This window comes from Ictalurus punctatus, chromosome 5 (genome assembly GCF_001660625.3).
Source record: "Ictalurus punctatus breed USDA103 chromosome 5, Coco_2.0, whole genome shotgun sequence".
In the NCBI taxonomy this organism is placed as follows: Eukaryota; Metazoa; Chordata; class Actinopteri; order Siluriformes; family Ictaluridae; genus Ictalurus; species Ictalurus punctatus.
The window spans coordinates 26,389,804-26,409,069 of NC_030420.2; the positions used below are offsets into that span (position 1 = coordinate 26,389,804).

Below are 19,266 nucleotides of genomic sequence, written 5' to 3' on the forward strand. Positions count from 1 at the left end.
ATTCAAGATTCAAGATTTTATCTGTCACATACAGTACACATTTACATACAGTATATAACTTGCAGTGAAATGAAAATCTGGCTTACTCCACTTTGGACTGAGCATTAAATACTAAATTAAAAATAAAAATCAGAAATGAATAAGAATAATAGAAATAAGACAGGAAAAATTAAATATATGTACAGGAATGTGGAAAAATAGATGTACAGTTAGATTAAAGTTAACGTTGTTTATACTTACGTTTTAGAATAGCCTGGCACAGGGCATTCAGAGCCCATCTGTGACAGGGGGATGGTACTTCATCGCGCTTAAAGTGACATGCAAGGCTGTAATCATTCCCCCATGATGCTAACTGCACTAGCCAGCCATCGATTAGTTCCACACTCCAGCTGCTGACAGGAACAGCCAAGAGCTACAACACAGCAAGAACCCGATAGTCATTACAATCTGGGAAGGTGTAATACGTGCCAGATCTTCTGGTTTTAGATGTAAACAGTGAGATATGAACATCAATCCAGGTTCTTACTGAGTGAATTACACTGCCTATTTTGTAGTCTAGTGTGTCAAAGGTCTAGGGTGCTTTCCCACTTGGCCTAAATATTCAAGAATCCATTCTGGGTTTGCTTTGTGAGATCGTTAACATTATAGGTTGAGGAAATTCTTTCTCTACCATGGATCGATTGGACAATTTTATATGTTAGTCCTGCTTTGCATAAGCGTGAGATTAACGTTAAATCCATACATTGTTCTAATTTGTGTACTGGAACTGTTCAATGGTTTGTGCAGTGGGTAGTGTTGCAGCCTCACAGCTCCAGGGTCACCAGTTATATCGTGAGCTCAGGTTACTGTCTGTATGGAATTTCACATGCTCTCTCCGTGTTCGTGTCAGTTTCCTCCAGGTTCTCTGGTTTCCTCCCACCTGCCATATACATGCACTTTAGCTATGCTAAATTGCCCCTAGGTTTGAATATGTGTGTATGCATGGTGCTCTGCGATGGACTGGCATGCCCGCCTCATTCTCAGTGTTCTCGGGATATGCTCTTCATCGACTGTGATCACTGTGGTTACAAAGGATGAATAAATGAATGAATGGTCAATGGTACAGGTGAAGCTTTTCAGTTAAGGCTGCTCATCTATAAGGACTTTGTTAGCAACATAACAAAGGTGCATTTTTATGGACTAGCCACTCATAAGAAGTGGAGAGAAAAAAACAACAAAAACGATGAGTGTATATGCACACCGATCGGCCATAACTTTAAAATCACTGACAGTTTACGTGAATAACATTTATTATCTCGTTACAATGCCACCTGTCAAGAGGTGGGACATATCAGGCAGGAATTGAACAGTCAGTTCTTAAAGTTGATGTGTTGGAAGTGGGAAAATGGGCAAGCATCTGAGTGTCTCTGACAAGGGCCAAACTGTGATGGGTCAGAGCATCTCCAAAACGGCAAGTGTTCTGGGGTGTTCCTTGTATGCAGTGGTTAGTACCCACCAAAGTGGTCCAAGGAAGGACAACTGGTGAACCTGCCACAGGCACCCAAGGCTCATTGATCCACGTGAGGAGTGAAGGCTAGCCCGTCTGGCCCTAGCATTCATGTGGATATTACTTTGACGTGTACCCTCCATCCATCTTCTATACCGCTTATCCTTTTCAGGGTCATGGGGAATCTGGAGCCTATCCCAGGAAGCATCGGGCACAAGGAGGGGTACACCCTGGACAGTATACTCTCACATACACTTTAGATATGTCTTTGGACTGGGGGAAACCAGAGGAAACCCCACAGCACAGGGAGAACATACAAACTCTGCACACACAGGGCCACAGTGAGAATCGAACCCCCAACCCTAGAGGTGTGAGGCGAACATGCTAACCACTAAGCCACCGTGCGCCCCATAGATTTTTAGATGAGTCAATTGTGATTGATATGCCATTATGAAACAGGAAGTAACATTTTATTTGTATGTGACAAATACAATCTTGTATCTTGAATCTTGAACATGGCAAGTTCAACCAATCACATTATTCAAAGCCTGGGCCCAGGAGTGGAATGCTTTCACACACTAAATATCTAATGGACAGGTGAACATGACCTTCTAATACAGTAGTAGCATATCAACTACAGGAAACCAAACTGCAGCGCTCACATGAAATAATAACATTTTATAGTAGATGTGATTTAAAAAAGGAAAATATATTTTTCGGTGCGTTATGCCCCGAGTTCCCTGGGATAGGCTCCAGTCTCCCCCGTGACCCTGTGTCGGATAAGCAGTATGGAAAATGGATAGAAATGGATAGATGGATATTCTTTGGTTTATGAATGTGGGGATCCATCTTCGCAGTCATTTAGCTAGACTCCCACTGAAATTTATGCTTTATTTGCACACTTCTCATGGATAACTAATGGATGAATGTAAGCAGAGCGCTGCTCGTAAAAAAATAGAAGTCCAGCTACTTTTTAATTCATATCATGTCAGATTTATGATGATTACAATCTTCTGAAGCTCCAAAAAATGGCAGCAGATCTATCAAACAATTTCATTTTATTTATTATTGCTGAATATAGTTTGGAAATGGTTAGGTTTTAAGTGTGTTTGAGTGTGTGTGTGGTTGGGGTGTCCACAGAAAGGACTTCTTTCCTTTCCAAATCCGACGAGATGAACAGCTCAGGATGACAAAGTAGTCATCTTGTAATTACTGTAATTCCCTCATGATGTGAGCACTATTACTCTTCTTGATTAGGAAGAAAGGAGAGGAAGGAAGGCGTACACTGTCAGCTGTACTGATTACAGTCCAAACATACAATCACTTTTAGAGGAAATGTTGCTGTTTATTCGCTCACTTTTAACTGTTACAAGAGTATGCTGAATGCAGTAAAATCTGTTACTCCCTCATCCTTTCCTGGCTGGGTCCATTAAAATGTCTGCCATTTTAGTGGGCAGTAGTTCAGTGACAGACTTTCAAAAGATCTGCCATGTTTTCTTCTTCTTCCCCCCCCTGTTACTGGAGTCTATGTTTCTAGAGACTTTAGTGGATCATTAAAATCTGGCATTGCAATATTTTCCGATTCACACACACACACACACACACACACACACACACACACACACACACACACACACACTCTCGTGCACACACACAAATTAATGCAAGCGTGTTTTTACTTCAGTCTTTCTTGACTTAACCCGCATCCCAGATCTCTGTTTCTCTTTCAGAGATGAGATACTCATGTCAATGATGACCACCAGTAAGGTTAATTACCAGTGTGTGTGTGGTATGTGTGTGTGTGTCAGTGTGGGTGTGTGTTGGTGTGTGTGCACGCACATGAGCCAACACAAACACATGGACACTGTACGGGTAAAGTGATGTCTCTCGTTTAATTGAGGTTAATTACTGATTATAGGGAAGACTGTGTTTTAAAAGAACAGATTATTTATACAGCAGTGAGAGAGAGACCAGAGCCAGGACCAGTGTGTGTGTGTGTGTGTCTGTGTGTGTGTGTGTGTGTGTGTGTGTGTGTGTGTGGGAATGTCAGTAAATTAAAACAGGACAAAAGCGAGAGAGAGTGCGGTGAAGGCTGTAATCTAATGTTGCGTTTAATTGTCTTCAGATGTCCATGTCTGTCCTACAGCTTGAGAAAATTTGTAACTAGATCAAACCACTTACACTGAATGCCCTGGCTCAGTCTGTAGCACATTTCTCTAGAGAGCCGCTCCTTATCCCTACTCATCACCACATTAGCATCTGCACCCATATTCAGAAAAAAACCCCCAAAAATATACAGTATAGTACACTACCCGTCAAAAGTTTAGACACACTCATTCTTTATTTTTAGCATTTTTTCCCCCACATTTTATAATAATAATAAAGTCATCAAAACTCTGGAAGGACACAAATGGAACTATGGGAATTATGTTGTGATAAAAAATACAAACTAAGCCAAAATAATTTAGTATTTTAGTATCTTCAAAGCAGACACACTTTTTGCCTAGATTTCTTGAGGAATCACCCTGAGATGCTTTTTAAACTGTATTAAAGCTGGACTCTTATTGGCTGCTTTTCGGAATATTTCACTCTAAGTCATCCATTTAAAAGAATATTTTTTTTGTAAATAAAATGTTAGTTTTCTAATGAAAGAAATGAACATGTTGGCATGATTATATTTTTGTCTACTCACCGATTTCAAACCTTTTATCACACACCTGCAGATCAAAAGATTTTTAAGATCATGGGAAACATTTCAGTCGAGTGTCCACAAACTTTTGACCGGTAGTGTATATAACGGCATGGTCTGTGTATATAACGGTCTGTGCTTTATTTTTTGCATTTATTTTATAACCATGAAAATATTGGCATCAATGGGTTAGTGTTAGTGTGCACCATCAGCATCTTGATTATTATTATTATTAGTATAATTATTATTATTATTATTATTGATTATTTATTTTTCAGATGTGTCAGATTTTCTGAAGTGCCTGCATTCACATAATACACCAAGTGTAAAATAATTCTGATCATGATAACACATTTCCCACAAAACAGTACTAATTTCCTTTAGATTTAGGAATGTGGCTGTGTGGGGTTTGTGATCATTCAGCCACAAGAGCATTAGTGAGATCAGGCAGTGATGTTGGATGAGAAGGCTTGGGGTGCAGTCTGTGTTCCAGTTCAACCCAAAGGTGTTCAGTGCGGTTGAGATCAGGACTCTGTGCAGGCCACTCGAGTTCTTCTACACCAACCTGGGCAAATCATATCGTTATGAACTTTGCTTTGTGCACAGGAGATTTTAGCTCATTCTTCTAAACATATTGTCTTTAAATCTTATTCAATTGGATTCAAGTCAGGTGATTGACGGCCATCTTAACACCTTGATTTTTTTTCTCTGAAACCAATTGAGAGTTTCCTTTGCTGTATGATTTGGATCGTTGTCCTGCTGGAAGGTCCACCCACGTCTAATCTTTATCATCACGGTGGATGGCAGCAGATTCTTCTCAAGAATCTCCCGGTAAAGGGCTCCAATCATCGTTCCTTCAATTATATGAAGTCTGCCAGTGCCATGCGATGAAAAACATCCCCACACCATGATGCTTCCACCTCCAAACTTCACTGTTGGTGCAGTGTTTTTAGGGTTAAGTGCAGTGCAATTTCTTCTCCAAACATGGTCTGTAGTATGACAGCCAAAAAGTTCAATTTTGCTCTCGTCTGATCAGACTACACGCTCCCAGTATTTCATAGGCTTGTGCAAATGAGTTGTAACAAACTTTAAATGAGGTTCGACGTGACTTTTCTTTAGTAATGGAGTCTTGCGGGGTGAGTGTGAGCAGTGGAGTGCATTGCCTATTGTTTTCTCTGTGACGATGGCACTTGCTGCCTCCAAGTGTTTCTGGAGCTCTTTCCGAGTGGTCCTTGGCTCTTGGGCTACTCTTCTGACTATTCTTCTGACTCCCTGGTCAGAAATCTTGCGAGGAGCTCCTGTGCGTGATGGAGTGATGTCGCTTCCACTTGTGGATAATGGCTCCAATGGTGCTTACTGGAGGATTCAAAGGTTTTGAAATATGTCTATATCCGATTCCATCAATATGTTTTGCAACAATAAGGTTGTGAAGGTCTTGGGAAAGCTTTTTGCTTTTACCCATCATGAGATGTTTCTTGTGTGACACCATGGTAACAAAAAGCCTTTTTATAGACCATTAATTTAGTAACCCGGCTGATATTAATTTTCACAGATGCGAGGTATTATTAATTTCTAGCTACTTATGGATTTCACCTGGTTCCTTGCCTTACCTTGTCTTGGAGAACTGCTTTTTCTTAGCGTATTCAATACTTTTTTCCTGTGTCATTCCATTTTATTACACAAAATTTTATTTGTGAACTTTACTAATGTTGTAAATTCTTTATATTTCCGGATTTCTTGAGTTAATACTGATGTCTGGTGAAAAATTCATGTGAATAGCCTCAATGGAAATATATTTACTGAAAAAAAATGTTGACGTGTCCAATACTTATTTCCCCCAATGCATATAACAGAAAATATAAATAGTTTCATCGTGTGAAATGTTTTCTCAGGCCACCACACATATATCCTTTGGCAAGGCACATAATAATTGCAACACAAGACAATTACAATATGATTATTTTGTTCATATCATGCCCTCGCTGTGATGAATCCACTAAGGCCAGTTTGCTCCTTATGGGTCAATATTATCCATGGAGTACGATTTCAACACACACACACACACACACACACACACCATCACACACACACACACACACACACACACACACACACACACACACACACGCTATATGCAGCCAAGCCTAACATGTCTGCTTACACGACTTGAGTCAAAATAAAAAAAACAGGACTATGCTGGGGTTCACACACTGCAGGTTGTGCTCACAAAGACACAAAGGTTCTGTATGTCTTACAAAACACACACACACACACACACACACACACACACACACACACACACACACACACACACACACACACACACACACACACACACACACACATTACATATCATGGCGCCACCCAGATGTGGTAAGTTTTTATTCTCAACCAGAGCACTGCATGATATTTCTGATTTATGGTTACAGTTTGATTGGCTGTGCCAGGCCTTTGTTCGTAGTTGTTTGAATGTAACTTCAAATTCTGGCAGAAAGATATGTTTGTGTGTGTGTGTGTGTGTGTGTGTGTGTGTGTGTATCTGTGTATTTGGTGGGCGGGGGTGATTTTTGTGCAAGCTTATTGGTTTTCTGTAGGACAATATGATTATTATCTACTCTAATGAAGTCATCTGGTTGTACCTGTATATGTATGTATATGTATTTGTGTATGTCTTTGCGTCTGTGTGATTTATACGCTCTTGGCTGTGCAGCTTGCTTTTGTTAAAAGCAAAAATTAAACCCAGGTTTTGATCTGTGGGCCATGCTTTTCTCCTTTTGTTCTTCCTTTATTGTTCCTCCTTTATCTTTGCTCATTAAAGTCTAATAAGGAATTATATGGATGAAAAATCCATTTCTTCTCTTTCTTTGAGAAAGAGAGAGAGAGAGTGGGCAACATCACTGTATGATGTTCGGTAGAAGTTAAAGGTTAGTGATTGTGTGTTATTGCTCCTGGGATTCTGAGCCAGTGTGGAAAAAGGCAGAGGGAAAACATGAAAGAGCAGAAAAGAGAAGGGTTACTGGGTGATAAGTGGGATAAAAAAAAGAGACTGTGAAGAAAGCAATGGAGTAAGGTTCTAGTTCAACTCCTGAAGGGTTGTTCATTAGTGGACTTAAGTGTGTTAGAGCATGGGAAACACTACAGTGAAGGACATGGGGTACTCCAGAACCAGGGATGTCAACCTGTGGAATAAGGAAGAGGTGAGAGATCTACAACATTCAGAGAAATAGAACATTTCCATTTATGGCATTTGGCAGATAATCTTTTTCCGGAGCGACTTACATTTATCTCATTTATACAGCTGAGCAGTCGAGGGTTAAGAGCCGAAGAGCTGAAAGGCCCAGCAGTGGCAGTTTTGCAGTTAACTAGTGAGCTACTACTGCCAGGACAAATTTAATTATTGTAATCGTACAAGAGATTATAATTAATTTCCTTCTGTCCTCATATTTGTTCAATATTATGTACATTTGAGTGTCCAACAAATCAACAAACTAATCACTCCTTTGCAAGTAACAATGCAGTAGCTATGTTTCCATCCAAGTTGCGAGTCTAACTTATTCGAAAAATTGCGTTAAAACATTTGCGAATAAAGCACTGTTTCCATCCCATGTGTCAAAGAGAACAAAATCTTTACTTCCAGTGAAACTGGCGCATCTTGTCCTCCGTCATTTTTACTTTTCTGAGCCAATTATCTAATCACATCATTTGTTGAGGCAAAGTCAAATGTTTTTTTTGTGGCGCATTGAGGAATTTATTCGGTAAACGTGTTTGCATCGTAGATTTTGTGCATGTCTTCTTACCGAATAAAAAATATTTCCGCCTCAATTGAGCACTTACGTTTTTATGTGTATTTTGGAAATTTTATTTGCATGTGGTGTTTCCAGTCAGTGTTTTTATTTATTTTTTTTATGAGATATTAGAAAATTCGCATATAAATACATGGATGCAAACGTAGGTAATGAAGCATTATATAAATTGTAATAAAATAAAAGATTCATGCAATTCTTATCAGTCTGTACAGGATTTCCTGGAGTAGGTTTGTGATTGTTGCGGCCAATAATGGGTGATTCTGCTGCGGCTATTTAAAAAATTTGTGATGCAACTTGCAGAGTTTTTTGTGGGTTTTTTTTTTTTTTCGTGGAAAACTACTCGAACTGGTGAAACTAATGTATTAACTGAATAATAGGTAATATCAGGATGAGTTTTATTGATGGTACAAATTGGGGAAAATAAGAAGAAAATCTAGGTTTTTCTTTTTTGCCTGTTTAGTTAGGGCTCACAGATTTAATGTGTAATTCAATTTGATGCTCTAGGGAAGGGAGTGAATCGAACTTCCAGTGCAGTCCTCGTGATGCATGTCCCAGTGAAACCATGCATGGAACATCGAAGCATCATTTTCTGCAAGAATAAGGTCGTATTTGTTTTTACATTCACTGTTCTCAAAGATGTGCTTTTCTGCTTTTCTTGATCAGACCTGGTGGCCACTAATCGTACCTCCATCTTCACTGGCCTGCATGGGGACCTGCAGCTGTCGGCCATGTTTTTGGACGAGTATCACGACAGGCTCTTTCTGGGAGGGAAGGATGCTCTCTACTCTCTTAGACTGGACCACACACACACTGATGCTAAAGAGGTATCGCGTGCACACATATAATCTCTGATATCTAGAAATATACTATGACCTTAGCAAATATGGGACATCAAAGTTTTGACATTCCTGCTAGCAAAACGTACTAACAATGTTTACATTTACAGCTCAGCCTCTGCCTGCACGATATTTAATGGTACTGTAATACTGACTTTGTCCTGTGCTGAAGACTTTCTAATGTTTCAGAACATTTATATATTGTAAACACAATTACTTTTTATTACTCTCATGGTGCATATATAGAACATTTACAGCTAAAAGCTATTTTTCCCTTCACCATACTGAGGTCTGTGTCTGTGAGAGTGGAAATGGAATATCGATATTGATGTGTATGTTGCATCCATCCTATGTTCATCCTGGATGATGTAGGCATGGCAGATAGAACCTTATAAAAACCCATTATCTATGTAAATTAGGAGATTTTATAATATTATACCTAAACTTTTGCAATATATACAAATAACAACACAGGAGAATAAAGTATCACCACATTGATGGTGTTTGTGTGCTACTGTCATGGTAGGACTACACTGCACATCAGCCTATGCATTTGATACAGTACGTACTGATCAGTATACGTGTGTAGCATGAACACACACACACACACACACACACACACACACACACACACCTTAACACAGGTGATAATGTAATCCCTGGAGCATAAATCTGTCTCTCTCTCTCTTTCTCTCTCTCTCTCTCTCTCTCTCTCTCTCTCTCTCTCTCTCTCTCTCTCTCTCTCTCTCTCTCTCAGACACACACACACACACACACACACACACACACACACACACACACACACACACACACCCCATTAACCATAGTATTTGTTTTCTTGGGTACCATGTCAGCTTTCTCAGGAGGCTAAATTAAAAGACTGACTAACACAACAAACATATCGTAACTCACACAAACGAACCTTACAAGCGTGTATAACATTTAAAACACCCACACATCTGTAAAAACTCATTTAGAGCTTGTAGAATTATAAACAGTAACATTCCCACCACTAATTAATACATCAAGTTTTATATTTCACTTGGGCTTATGAGGTCTGGTTACGAGAGGAGATTAACCGTGGTGTCTGATGTGCAGATTGGTTGTAAAGGCTGTGATATAGACTCTATATGAAGGTGTTTTTTTCTTTTTTTTAATGACTGTGTGTAATTAGTCTGAGTATCACTTCCTTTATTAGACCTGTATCCATTTATGGGATGCAGATGCTGACTACCCTTCAGGTTGTGTAATAATTAATTTATTGACAAAAATTAAGTATAATTGTTAAAAAAGTAGAAAACAGTGACTCTTGAAATATGAAAGAAATACTGATTACTGATTTTTGTGCAATGCAGTGTGTGTGTGTGTGTGTGTGTGGGGGGGGGGGGTGGGGGGGGGGGGGGGGGGGGGTGGGGGGTGGGGGGGGGGGGGTGGGGGGTCAGATGATCCAAATAGGAAGAGCAAAGAATATCATTGTGCTGAGAGACACGCAAGAGCTACTGCCACTCCCCAGGTCATGACATTTGACCTTTGCCCCAGACACAGCCACATTTCACCACATAACAACCCAATTCACCTTTTAATTTCCATTGACTTTAAACCACCAAGCTATATAATAACAGTTCCATCTACAGTATAGGGATTCTGTGCCTCAGCTGACTTGTCTTTAGACTGGGGAAGGAATCTGGAGCACCTAGGGAGAACATACAAACTCCACGCACACAGGGCAGAGACGGGATTCAACTGGATGTCACTGGAACCTCATTCCACAAAGGTTTTTCTTTGTTAAACAACAGCTGACCAGCTTTACAGGAACTAAAGCGCTGATTCATAGTGCTTTATTGTGCAAATCCCACGTCATTTCCTCAGATATTTGGAACAATGCAATTTTTTTCTTCAAGAGACACAAATTCAGAAACAGCCTACAGCTGGCCTGATTATGATGATAAACTAACTCCAGTACACAGGTCTTTATTTAGACTCTTTATATGCACTCTTAAAAGGCTTGATCAAGAAGACGGGAAATGTCTCTAGGATAAGGAAGGATGCTGGGTAACGTAGTTGATTGCAGCATCCGGACTCAGACAATGTAGCTGCATATAAGAGGGTATAAACAGGACTGACTCACTGATGACTAAACCACATGAATGGTGATGCTCCTTAGATGTTCAACACCTCTGTGAAAAACCATCACCTTCCTAGTTTAGCTGTGCATCAACGTTCATATTAGCATGTACGTGTGTATGATACCCTGATTGGATGATTTCCAGGAAACTTAAGATGACTTTATCAAAAGGCTTGTGTTGATTTATAAAAGAAAAATCAAATATTAAATGCTAAGCACATGCTAAAATGGTAAACATTTTCAGCAACTGTCTGAATCATGCTCAAGTTACAGCTTGTCCTGCCAAGGCATTAAATGCTAATGATGCTGACTGTTAGTGGCTTCAGTAACTCATGTCAGGGTTGCTGATTTGTGTTCAGTTTTGGATTGATGTGATGAAATTCAGTAAAAGAACATGACATATCAGTGGTTTGATTGAATTATAAAGAGTCTGAACTTTCCAGGCTGTGATCATGCTCACAGCTGCAGAACTAGCACAACTTGGCCTACAACTCAAGCTGGCTCATGGAAACGTTAATACTGGAACAAATACATGATGATCTAGTAACAGAGATCCAGTTCCACATGTTACTGACCTGACTGTGTTCGGAAATATAAATATAAGCCACTTAATCCACCAGTCAGAATTGTGGGGTTTACAGTATACGGCTTTAAAAGATTTGTTGATGTAATCCCTTGGAAATAAATACCCTAGGAGATGTTCTTAGAGTAATGCCATAGTCAAAACATTTTTGATTGCCTAAAGAACTATTTGGTCCATCATTTTTGTTGTCTCAATAAACTGAATAATAAATGAATTACATATAATGGTTATGTATATACTTGCAATACATTTATACTGAATTTATTTATACTGAAATATTTATGCTGAAAGACTTGACTTGACTAAATGTATAGCTACTGTAGTAATAATTCATTTGAGAAAAATGTTAAATTTATGATCAAGAAAATTACTCATGTAGGAATAAATAAGTCATATGGTGAAAAACTAGTAGATTAATTCCTTTTTTTTTTTTTTTTTTACATGTCTACACAATTGAAACATATAATCCAGCAATGTTCTATATATAAGGAATGGAAGTTTGAACAATGAAGTTGAACACCTCTAATAACAGTATATAAAGAGATCTAAGCTTGTTAACTAACTAACCCAAATGCTGTTGGAGCTTGCGAGGTTCATTAGCTAACTATAGTGCATGTTTCTAGCTACATAGTCAACTTCAGTGTCCTCCACTAATATTGGTACCCTTGGTAAATATGAGCAAAGAAGGCTGTGAAAAATTGTCTTTATTGTTTAACCTTTTGCTCTTTTGTTTAAAAAATTCACAAAAATTCTCTGCTCTCGAGTTCTTCCACTCCAATGTTGGCAAACCATGTCTTCATGGAGCTTGCTTTGTGCATAGGGGCATTGTCATGCTGGAACAGGTCTTAGTCCTTTAGATCCAGTGAAGGGAAATTTGTAAATAAAACAAAGACAGTTTAGACAATCATGTGCCTCCAACTTTGTGGCAAATATTTGGGGAAGGCACACATATGGAGGATAATGTTCAGGCATCCACATTCTTTTGGCCATATGGTGATCATCTGAAAAAGTCAAGCGTGTTTCAGTAGCATATGGCATCACAGTCGCAACATCATACATGTCAAATGTGTTTTTATTTATTTATCTATGTTTCCAAAGATATTAGCATTCAGTTGTTGTTTTTTTGTAATGTGGCCACCCAATGAGTAAAGCCTAGATTAAATAAATTTGTCTTATATTACTTATATAGTTTAGTCATTTTAGAATCCTAATATGACTTTATTTCAGTGTAGGAAAAATATTCTGCATAAAGTTTAGGGGATTTGCAATAAGATTACTAAATAAGATCCATCCATCTATCTATCCACTCATTTATTCATCCATAAATCTCATCTTACCCTCTCTTTTTCCAGATCCACTGGCCATTGCCTGGGAACAGAGACGACTGTATCTTAAAAGGAAAGGACCCAGAGGTGAGTGAAAGATGTTTATGTCTAGCGGTCCTAATTAAATTTCCTTATTTGAACAGTTTCCTTGCCCACTGCCTATAAACTTTTATCCTTTATTGTACATTTGAGCCTGACCCAGATGATTGCTGCTCCAAATGGATGCATATCCAAACAGATCACTACTTAAATTGTAGCCAAAAAGTATTGAAGTTGAGATTTTTCGATTTTAAAAACATTTGAAAAAGTTTATTACTTGGCAAATATGTAAACCCTACCTTTGGTGCTTGGACCCTTTGATTTAATAAGGTAGGTAGCACCTTATGCTTTGATGTGTACACTAAATGCAGATATGTGAAGTTTGCTTTCGCACCACTGAGAAGTGGAGCTGTGCTCAAAACTATTTGACATGCTGACTTAACTTATTCACGTTTCCATGAACTCACTGGAACGCACAAGCCTCATTAAGTATAATGAACTGCTCTGGCTTTCGATATGCCCCAAAGACACCACTGCTCCTAGATTTTACTCTCATTTATCCTTCTTTCTTTCAATAGAAATCATCAATCTAGTGTTCCACGGCTACACTGTCTTAAGGTCGATGTCATACACAATATGTCTGTAATATTTCAAATTTTTAGCACACTCTGCCAGTCACCTTTAACACCTGAAGTTTATTATTTATTACCATTAAATCACTATTAGTGAGACAGAAAAAACAAAAGCATAAACATTAACCAAGTGTTCCTTGACCTAAATCGTTTCAGCATTGCTTTGCATATTTAATGACTTATTAACTTAAATCCTAATGGGATTCTAAATGAGTGGGTTATTTAAGGCTGGTTTCTCATTAAAGGCTTATACTATTTAATGTACCCTTAATACCCTATGCATTGTTGGGACATTTGGCTGGTCCACATGAGTAACTCTGCTCCTATTTTTTTCTTTTTACAAAAACAAAAAGTTGTTTTTTTAAATCTCTTTTCATTTTAGATACTGAGCTTAAGGTTTGCATAGCATTAATTACTCACATTAATCATTATATCAATGGAATGTCCTCACAATGATAGTAGAATATCACGTCATGATTTTCATTCTGAACTTAATATGAACCTGACGATATGCCTAGATAAGAAAATGATTTATTTCTAAAGAAAATAAAAGTCTCTTGACCATTTGTTTATATATATATATATATATATATATATATATATATATATATATATATATATATATATGAATGAGAGCATGAATGAGAGAAAATGCTTCTTTTCTAATTTTTTTCATATTAATTTATATTATCAGTAGTAACGTGAGTGAATCTTAGAAATACTGTATTTACGTCAATTTCTTCGTATTTAACACATCCACCTTTTACTTTACGTAATAACTGCATGCACTCGAGCTCGCGTGGAATGGACTCCAAAGGTTTGTGTAAAACCTTTTGATCCATTTAAGATAAAATCCATCAGTGTGTCATCTGAACACGTGGAAAATCTGATCTTTTAGCTAACATGGTTAATATCACCAACTTCATTTTAAATTTAAATAGTGACTTAGAAATATTACAGAACCTTCCATATTAAACATTTAAGATATTCGACATTTCTTTTTGTTTGTTTCTTTAAAAATGTCCTAAATCCTAAAACTTTGCTATTTAAAAGGACTCCAAAAAAATCAGAGATTTTCAATGTAGTCTCAGATTTTTGGACCTTGCTGTATATAAAGTGCGTGTGTGTGTGTGTGTGTGTGTGTGTGTGTGTGTGTGTGTGTGTGTGTGTAGGGCACGTAAGGGCATTGTGACAGTTTCCTGAACTAATTGGGTGGAGAGTTCAGGGAATATGCAGTAATCTAATGACTTTGACCTTGGCCTTTTGTTAAACTGAAACCTTAGCTTTGTTTCTGACAGGCCAGCGATGGCCTTGTGAACCGACAGCAGGGCACTTTACACCGTAAAGAACAGGAACAAACCTCACCTTATTTTCCTTAGAGCTTTCAGTGAATTCCCTTTATTGCTGTCTCTGCTTTTGCTGTTAGCATTTAATTCTAGTCTCCTTAATTTGATAACATTTCATTGTTTAAACCCTTGTCCCCGGGCTCACAAAGAAACCTGAAGGATGACTGGTTCAATGTTAAGAACACACCCTCTGCTGTAACAGTGTCCTGTGGTCTGTGTGATGTGTGGATGGACATTTGCAGGTGTAAGGTGATATAATTGCAAAATATGATACCATAGTTCCTTTACTTACAGTCAGGTTGCTTAAATATGAACTAATGATGAGTTAAGGCATGTACTAATTGAAAGTACTTTCATATGGAAGTAAGATTTAATTCAGGTAGTAGTGCATGATTATTCATGTACTGTTATTGGTAACTGTCACCAACAAGCGATTTGTAAAAATATTATATCGAAAATGTGGTTAGAAATGTTTTTTTTTTTTTTTTTTACTGTTCACTGTGTTTACCACCCTCCCCCCATTCTGATGTATTACAAGAATGTGGTTTAATTTTGTTTGATTTGATTGATTTTATTTTGATACTCTATTGCAGGGGTGTCCAATCTTATCCGGAAAGGGCCGGTGTAGGTGCAGGTTTTCATTCCAACCAAGCAGGAGCAACACCTGATTCCACCTGTTTAATCAGTTGATCTTGGCTTTCAATAGACTCAGGTGTGGCTCCTGCTTGGTTGGAAGGAAAATTTTCACCCACACCGGCCCTTTCCGGGTATGATTGGACACCCCTGCTCTAATGTATCAGTGAAAAATGTGAGTGAAGGAAGACATTAAGTCATATGTTTTAGGAAAGAGATGAGGCATGCTTCTTTTTTGTTGCCTTACAGTATGAACAGCTCGTAACGTGTGTGTGTGTGTGTGTGTATGTGTGTGTGCATTGTTACAGACGGAGTGTGCTAATTTCGTGCGTCTTCTACACCCCTTTAACCGGACTCACCTCCTGGCATGTGGAACTGGAGCTTTCCGACCCGTGTGTGCTCTCGTTTACGTGGGACATCGTGGCGAGGTATGCAGAGACAGATATAATGAATAAACACACACATCTCCTGTCATGAAGTCTTGTCCAGTTGTGTGTGTTATACATTTTGAAACAATGTCTGGGTTTTATCCGTGTTGCGTTGTAGAAGAAGCGTGTTGCACAAGCGGAACCAAAAACTAGGACAAATTAGGCTACAGTCTACCATTGCAAAAGACAAAAAAAAAATGTCCGAATACACAGTCTGAGTGACCAAAGCTCTTTTAACAGATCAAAGATGAAACTGTTTTGGTTCAAAGATCATCCCACCCACAGGCTGACCTTCAAGGTCATGACCTGATTGTGAGAGCAGGAAAAGCAAACACATTGATTTATCATACAAACTTGCTGTCCTGAATGTGACATTTAATATAAACACACACACACACTCATACACACACACACACACACAGACACACACACACACACACACACACACACACACACATTTGGATTGCCTACCAGTCCATTTCAGGTTTATTGACACATCAGGGCTGCACACCACATCCACACACACTTTATTGCTTTTTTTATTGGTTTAACTGCAGATGTTTTTTGTGTGGAACAGCTGGATGATATAAGCAACAACAGAGCGAGAAGCAGAAAGATTTAAAACACACTGCATCGGACAGAACAAATAAGCAGCCCAGACTGTGTGTGTGTGTGTGTGTGTGTGTGTGTGTGTGTGTGTGTGTGTGTGTGTGTTTGTGAGAGAGATTAATGAGTGTGTGTGTGTGTGTGTGTGTGTGTGTGTGTGTGTGTGATGTAGAAGGCAGGAGATTGAGGCTGACAGAGTGAGAGTGAAAGGAAGATGAAAGTAAGGTGAGGATGAGGTCCTGAGGAAAGAGGAACACACTGCCAAATGAAAACGTCAGGAAAATGTCTGAGTAAAGTGAGAATAGATGAAGAAAAGAACATGGAGCAACAGAAAGAAAATGAGGAAATAAAGGTTGGATGTAAGAATATGAGAAAAGCTCCCAGGAAGAGACAGAGAGGCAAATTAGTGGGAAAAGACAAGAGGAAGATGTGGGAAATTGTTTCAGCAGGAGAGATAAAAAAGAGATGTTGAAAATTCCACTGAGATGCAAAGAGGGGATTTCAGTTTTATTTCCTCTGGTGTCTTAATATGGGAATATAGATTAGATCTGTGTGTGTGTGTGTGTGTGTGTGTGTGTGTGTGTGTGTGTGTGTGTGTGTGTGGGGAGTGAACATATGGCGATTTCAACAAAGGGTGTAAAAGAGCAGGTCTGTCTCTGTCTACAGACTGTTCATACACTCTCATACACACACACACACGCACAGATATGAAGTGTACATGCACACACAGACACTTTTGCTATATACACACACAGTCACAAACTGTACACACAGACACACACGCATACACACACAAACAATTTGGCTGTGTATACACACACACTTACTGCACACACACACACACTTAATGTACACATACACTTACTACACACACACAGACACATTTGCTACATAGACAGACATAAACTGTACACACACACCCACACACTGACTGCACACACTCACAGACAAACACACAAAGATACTGTATACACACCCGCATACACACACTTAACGTACACGTAACGTACACACTATGTATTATACGTGTATAACTCTACGCAGATCACACTTTGATTTTGAAAAGCAGTTCTTAATTTTTCATGCGTCTTAATACATCTTAGTTGTTGTTTTTCTTTTATTATTATTTCTAGTAGGATTTCTTATGAAACTTAATATAATTTTCATCCATCATGGGCAAAACACTATGCTCAGTATTTTATTCAGCAATAAAAACGCAATAACCTATGGACAATTCGTATTATTACCTTTTGTGCATCAGTGCAGAATATTTCAAAAGATAATCACAATGCATCTAAGAATCGATTCTTTTTCCAAACTCTACCACTGTGTCAGTCATTTAAAGTGCACCTGTTATGTTTTTTCAAATATTACCTTTCATGTAGTGTGTTGTAGAGCTGATTGTGAATGTAAAAAATAAAAAGTTTCACAAATCAAAGTGCATGACAAACGGAGTTTCCCAAAAGAAGAAAGCGCTTCTGAACAGCTGAATCGAGTCGTTAGTGATTCCAGACTTTACTTCCTGTACTAACCTACGTAGGTTTGTAACAAAAAGCCACGCCTCTGATCTTCATCGGCTGCTCACAAACAGACGTAGCTGAAACTCGTTATGGTAGTGGACGTTTCCTTTTTGATACACGCTGACAGCAGTAGACCAGTCACAACAGACTGGGTCATCTGACCAATCAGAGCAGAATATGCTCTCTGAAAGGAGGAGTTTAGAATGAATCCTTTAGAACGGATCATTGAATGAGTCGATTGTGACACTGGGGAAAAAAGTTGATGCTGCATTTTAAATTATGAGCACATTAAAGTGTTTTTGACCTTGGATGCTTGTAAATCTATTATATGAGACCTTTAAAACAAAATTAGGCACGTTTCAAAACCATAATAGGTGTGCTTTAATAAACTTTAGGGATTTTAAGTCTGTGAACTGTGAAGTTGAAGTTTTATTGCCTGTTCCTGATTAAAAAATTGGTTGTATTTTATTTTGTCATGGCTGACAGCATGCGTTCTCACTGGAGCCTTCCAGTGTGGAAAACGGGAGAGGACGATGCCCTCACGACCCCAAACTCCCATTCACCAGCACCTTCACGGGTAGGTTCCACTTAGAGATGGTTTCTGTGTGTGTATGAGTGTGTGTGTGTGTGTGTGTGTGTGTGTGTGTGTGTGTGTGTGTGTGAAGATAGTGAAGTACAGAAGGTATATATGCATGGGTATGTACATGTACTAGAACTCACGGGCAAACCTGTTGTGTCCTTGGATTTGCGATGCATTCTGGGAAATGGAGTCGTGAGTTTGCCATGGCATGACACCCTGAATAATATTGTTATTTAACACAGTTTAGATAATCACATGGTATCTCTGAAACCCATTCATTTAAATCATTTAAATCCTTAATCAAATTGCTGCCACAATTTATAAATCTAGTACACAGGATAATAACGATAAAGGTATGTTCACACATACTCGCAGTGACAAAGTGATCGGAAACCATTTTCAATCAGAGTTGTCGACTTCCATTGACCATTGGCGACTAGATGTGGGCGTATCCAGCAACACAATAAAGTTGATCAAATTTTAACGTTATTCATGTTTGGAGTGACTTGGTGCAGGGACTACCAATGGGAGTGAAGTCAGTGATCCGAGATCCACCATGCTGCCTGTGAGTCCGAATTGTGAACCCTTACGCATTCGACACAGATAGATGGCTGTAAGGGCAAAGACTGACA

At 38.7% G+C, this 19,266-nt stretch overlaps 1 protein-coding gene across 1 annotated transcript in view; it reads left to right on the forward strand.

Moving 5' to 3' along the window:
• The window catches only part of sema3bl (sema domain, immunoglobulin domain (Ig), short basic domain, secreted, (semaphorin) 3bl), a 44,408-nt gene that overhangs the window by 9,978 nt on the left and 15,164 nt on the right, over nt 1–19,266 (forward strand). Inside the window, exons 2-5 of the mRNA XM_017468824.3 lie at nt 8,645–8,805; nt 12,878–12,937; nt 15,809–15,928; nt 18,541–18,631. Of these exons, the coding sequence (XP_017324313.1) occupies nt 8,645–8,805; nt 12,878–12,937; nt 15,809–15,928; nt 18,541–18,631 (432 nt within the window). The remainder of the gene's footprint in view (nt 1–8,644; nt 8,806–12,877; nt 12,938–15,808; nt 15,929–18,540; nt 18,632–19,266) is intronic.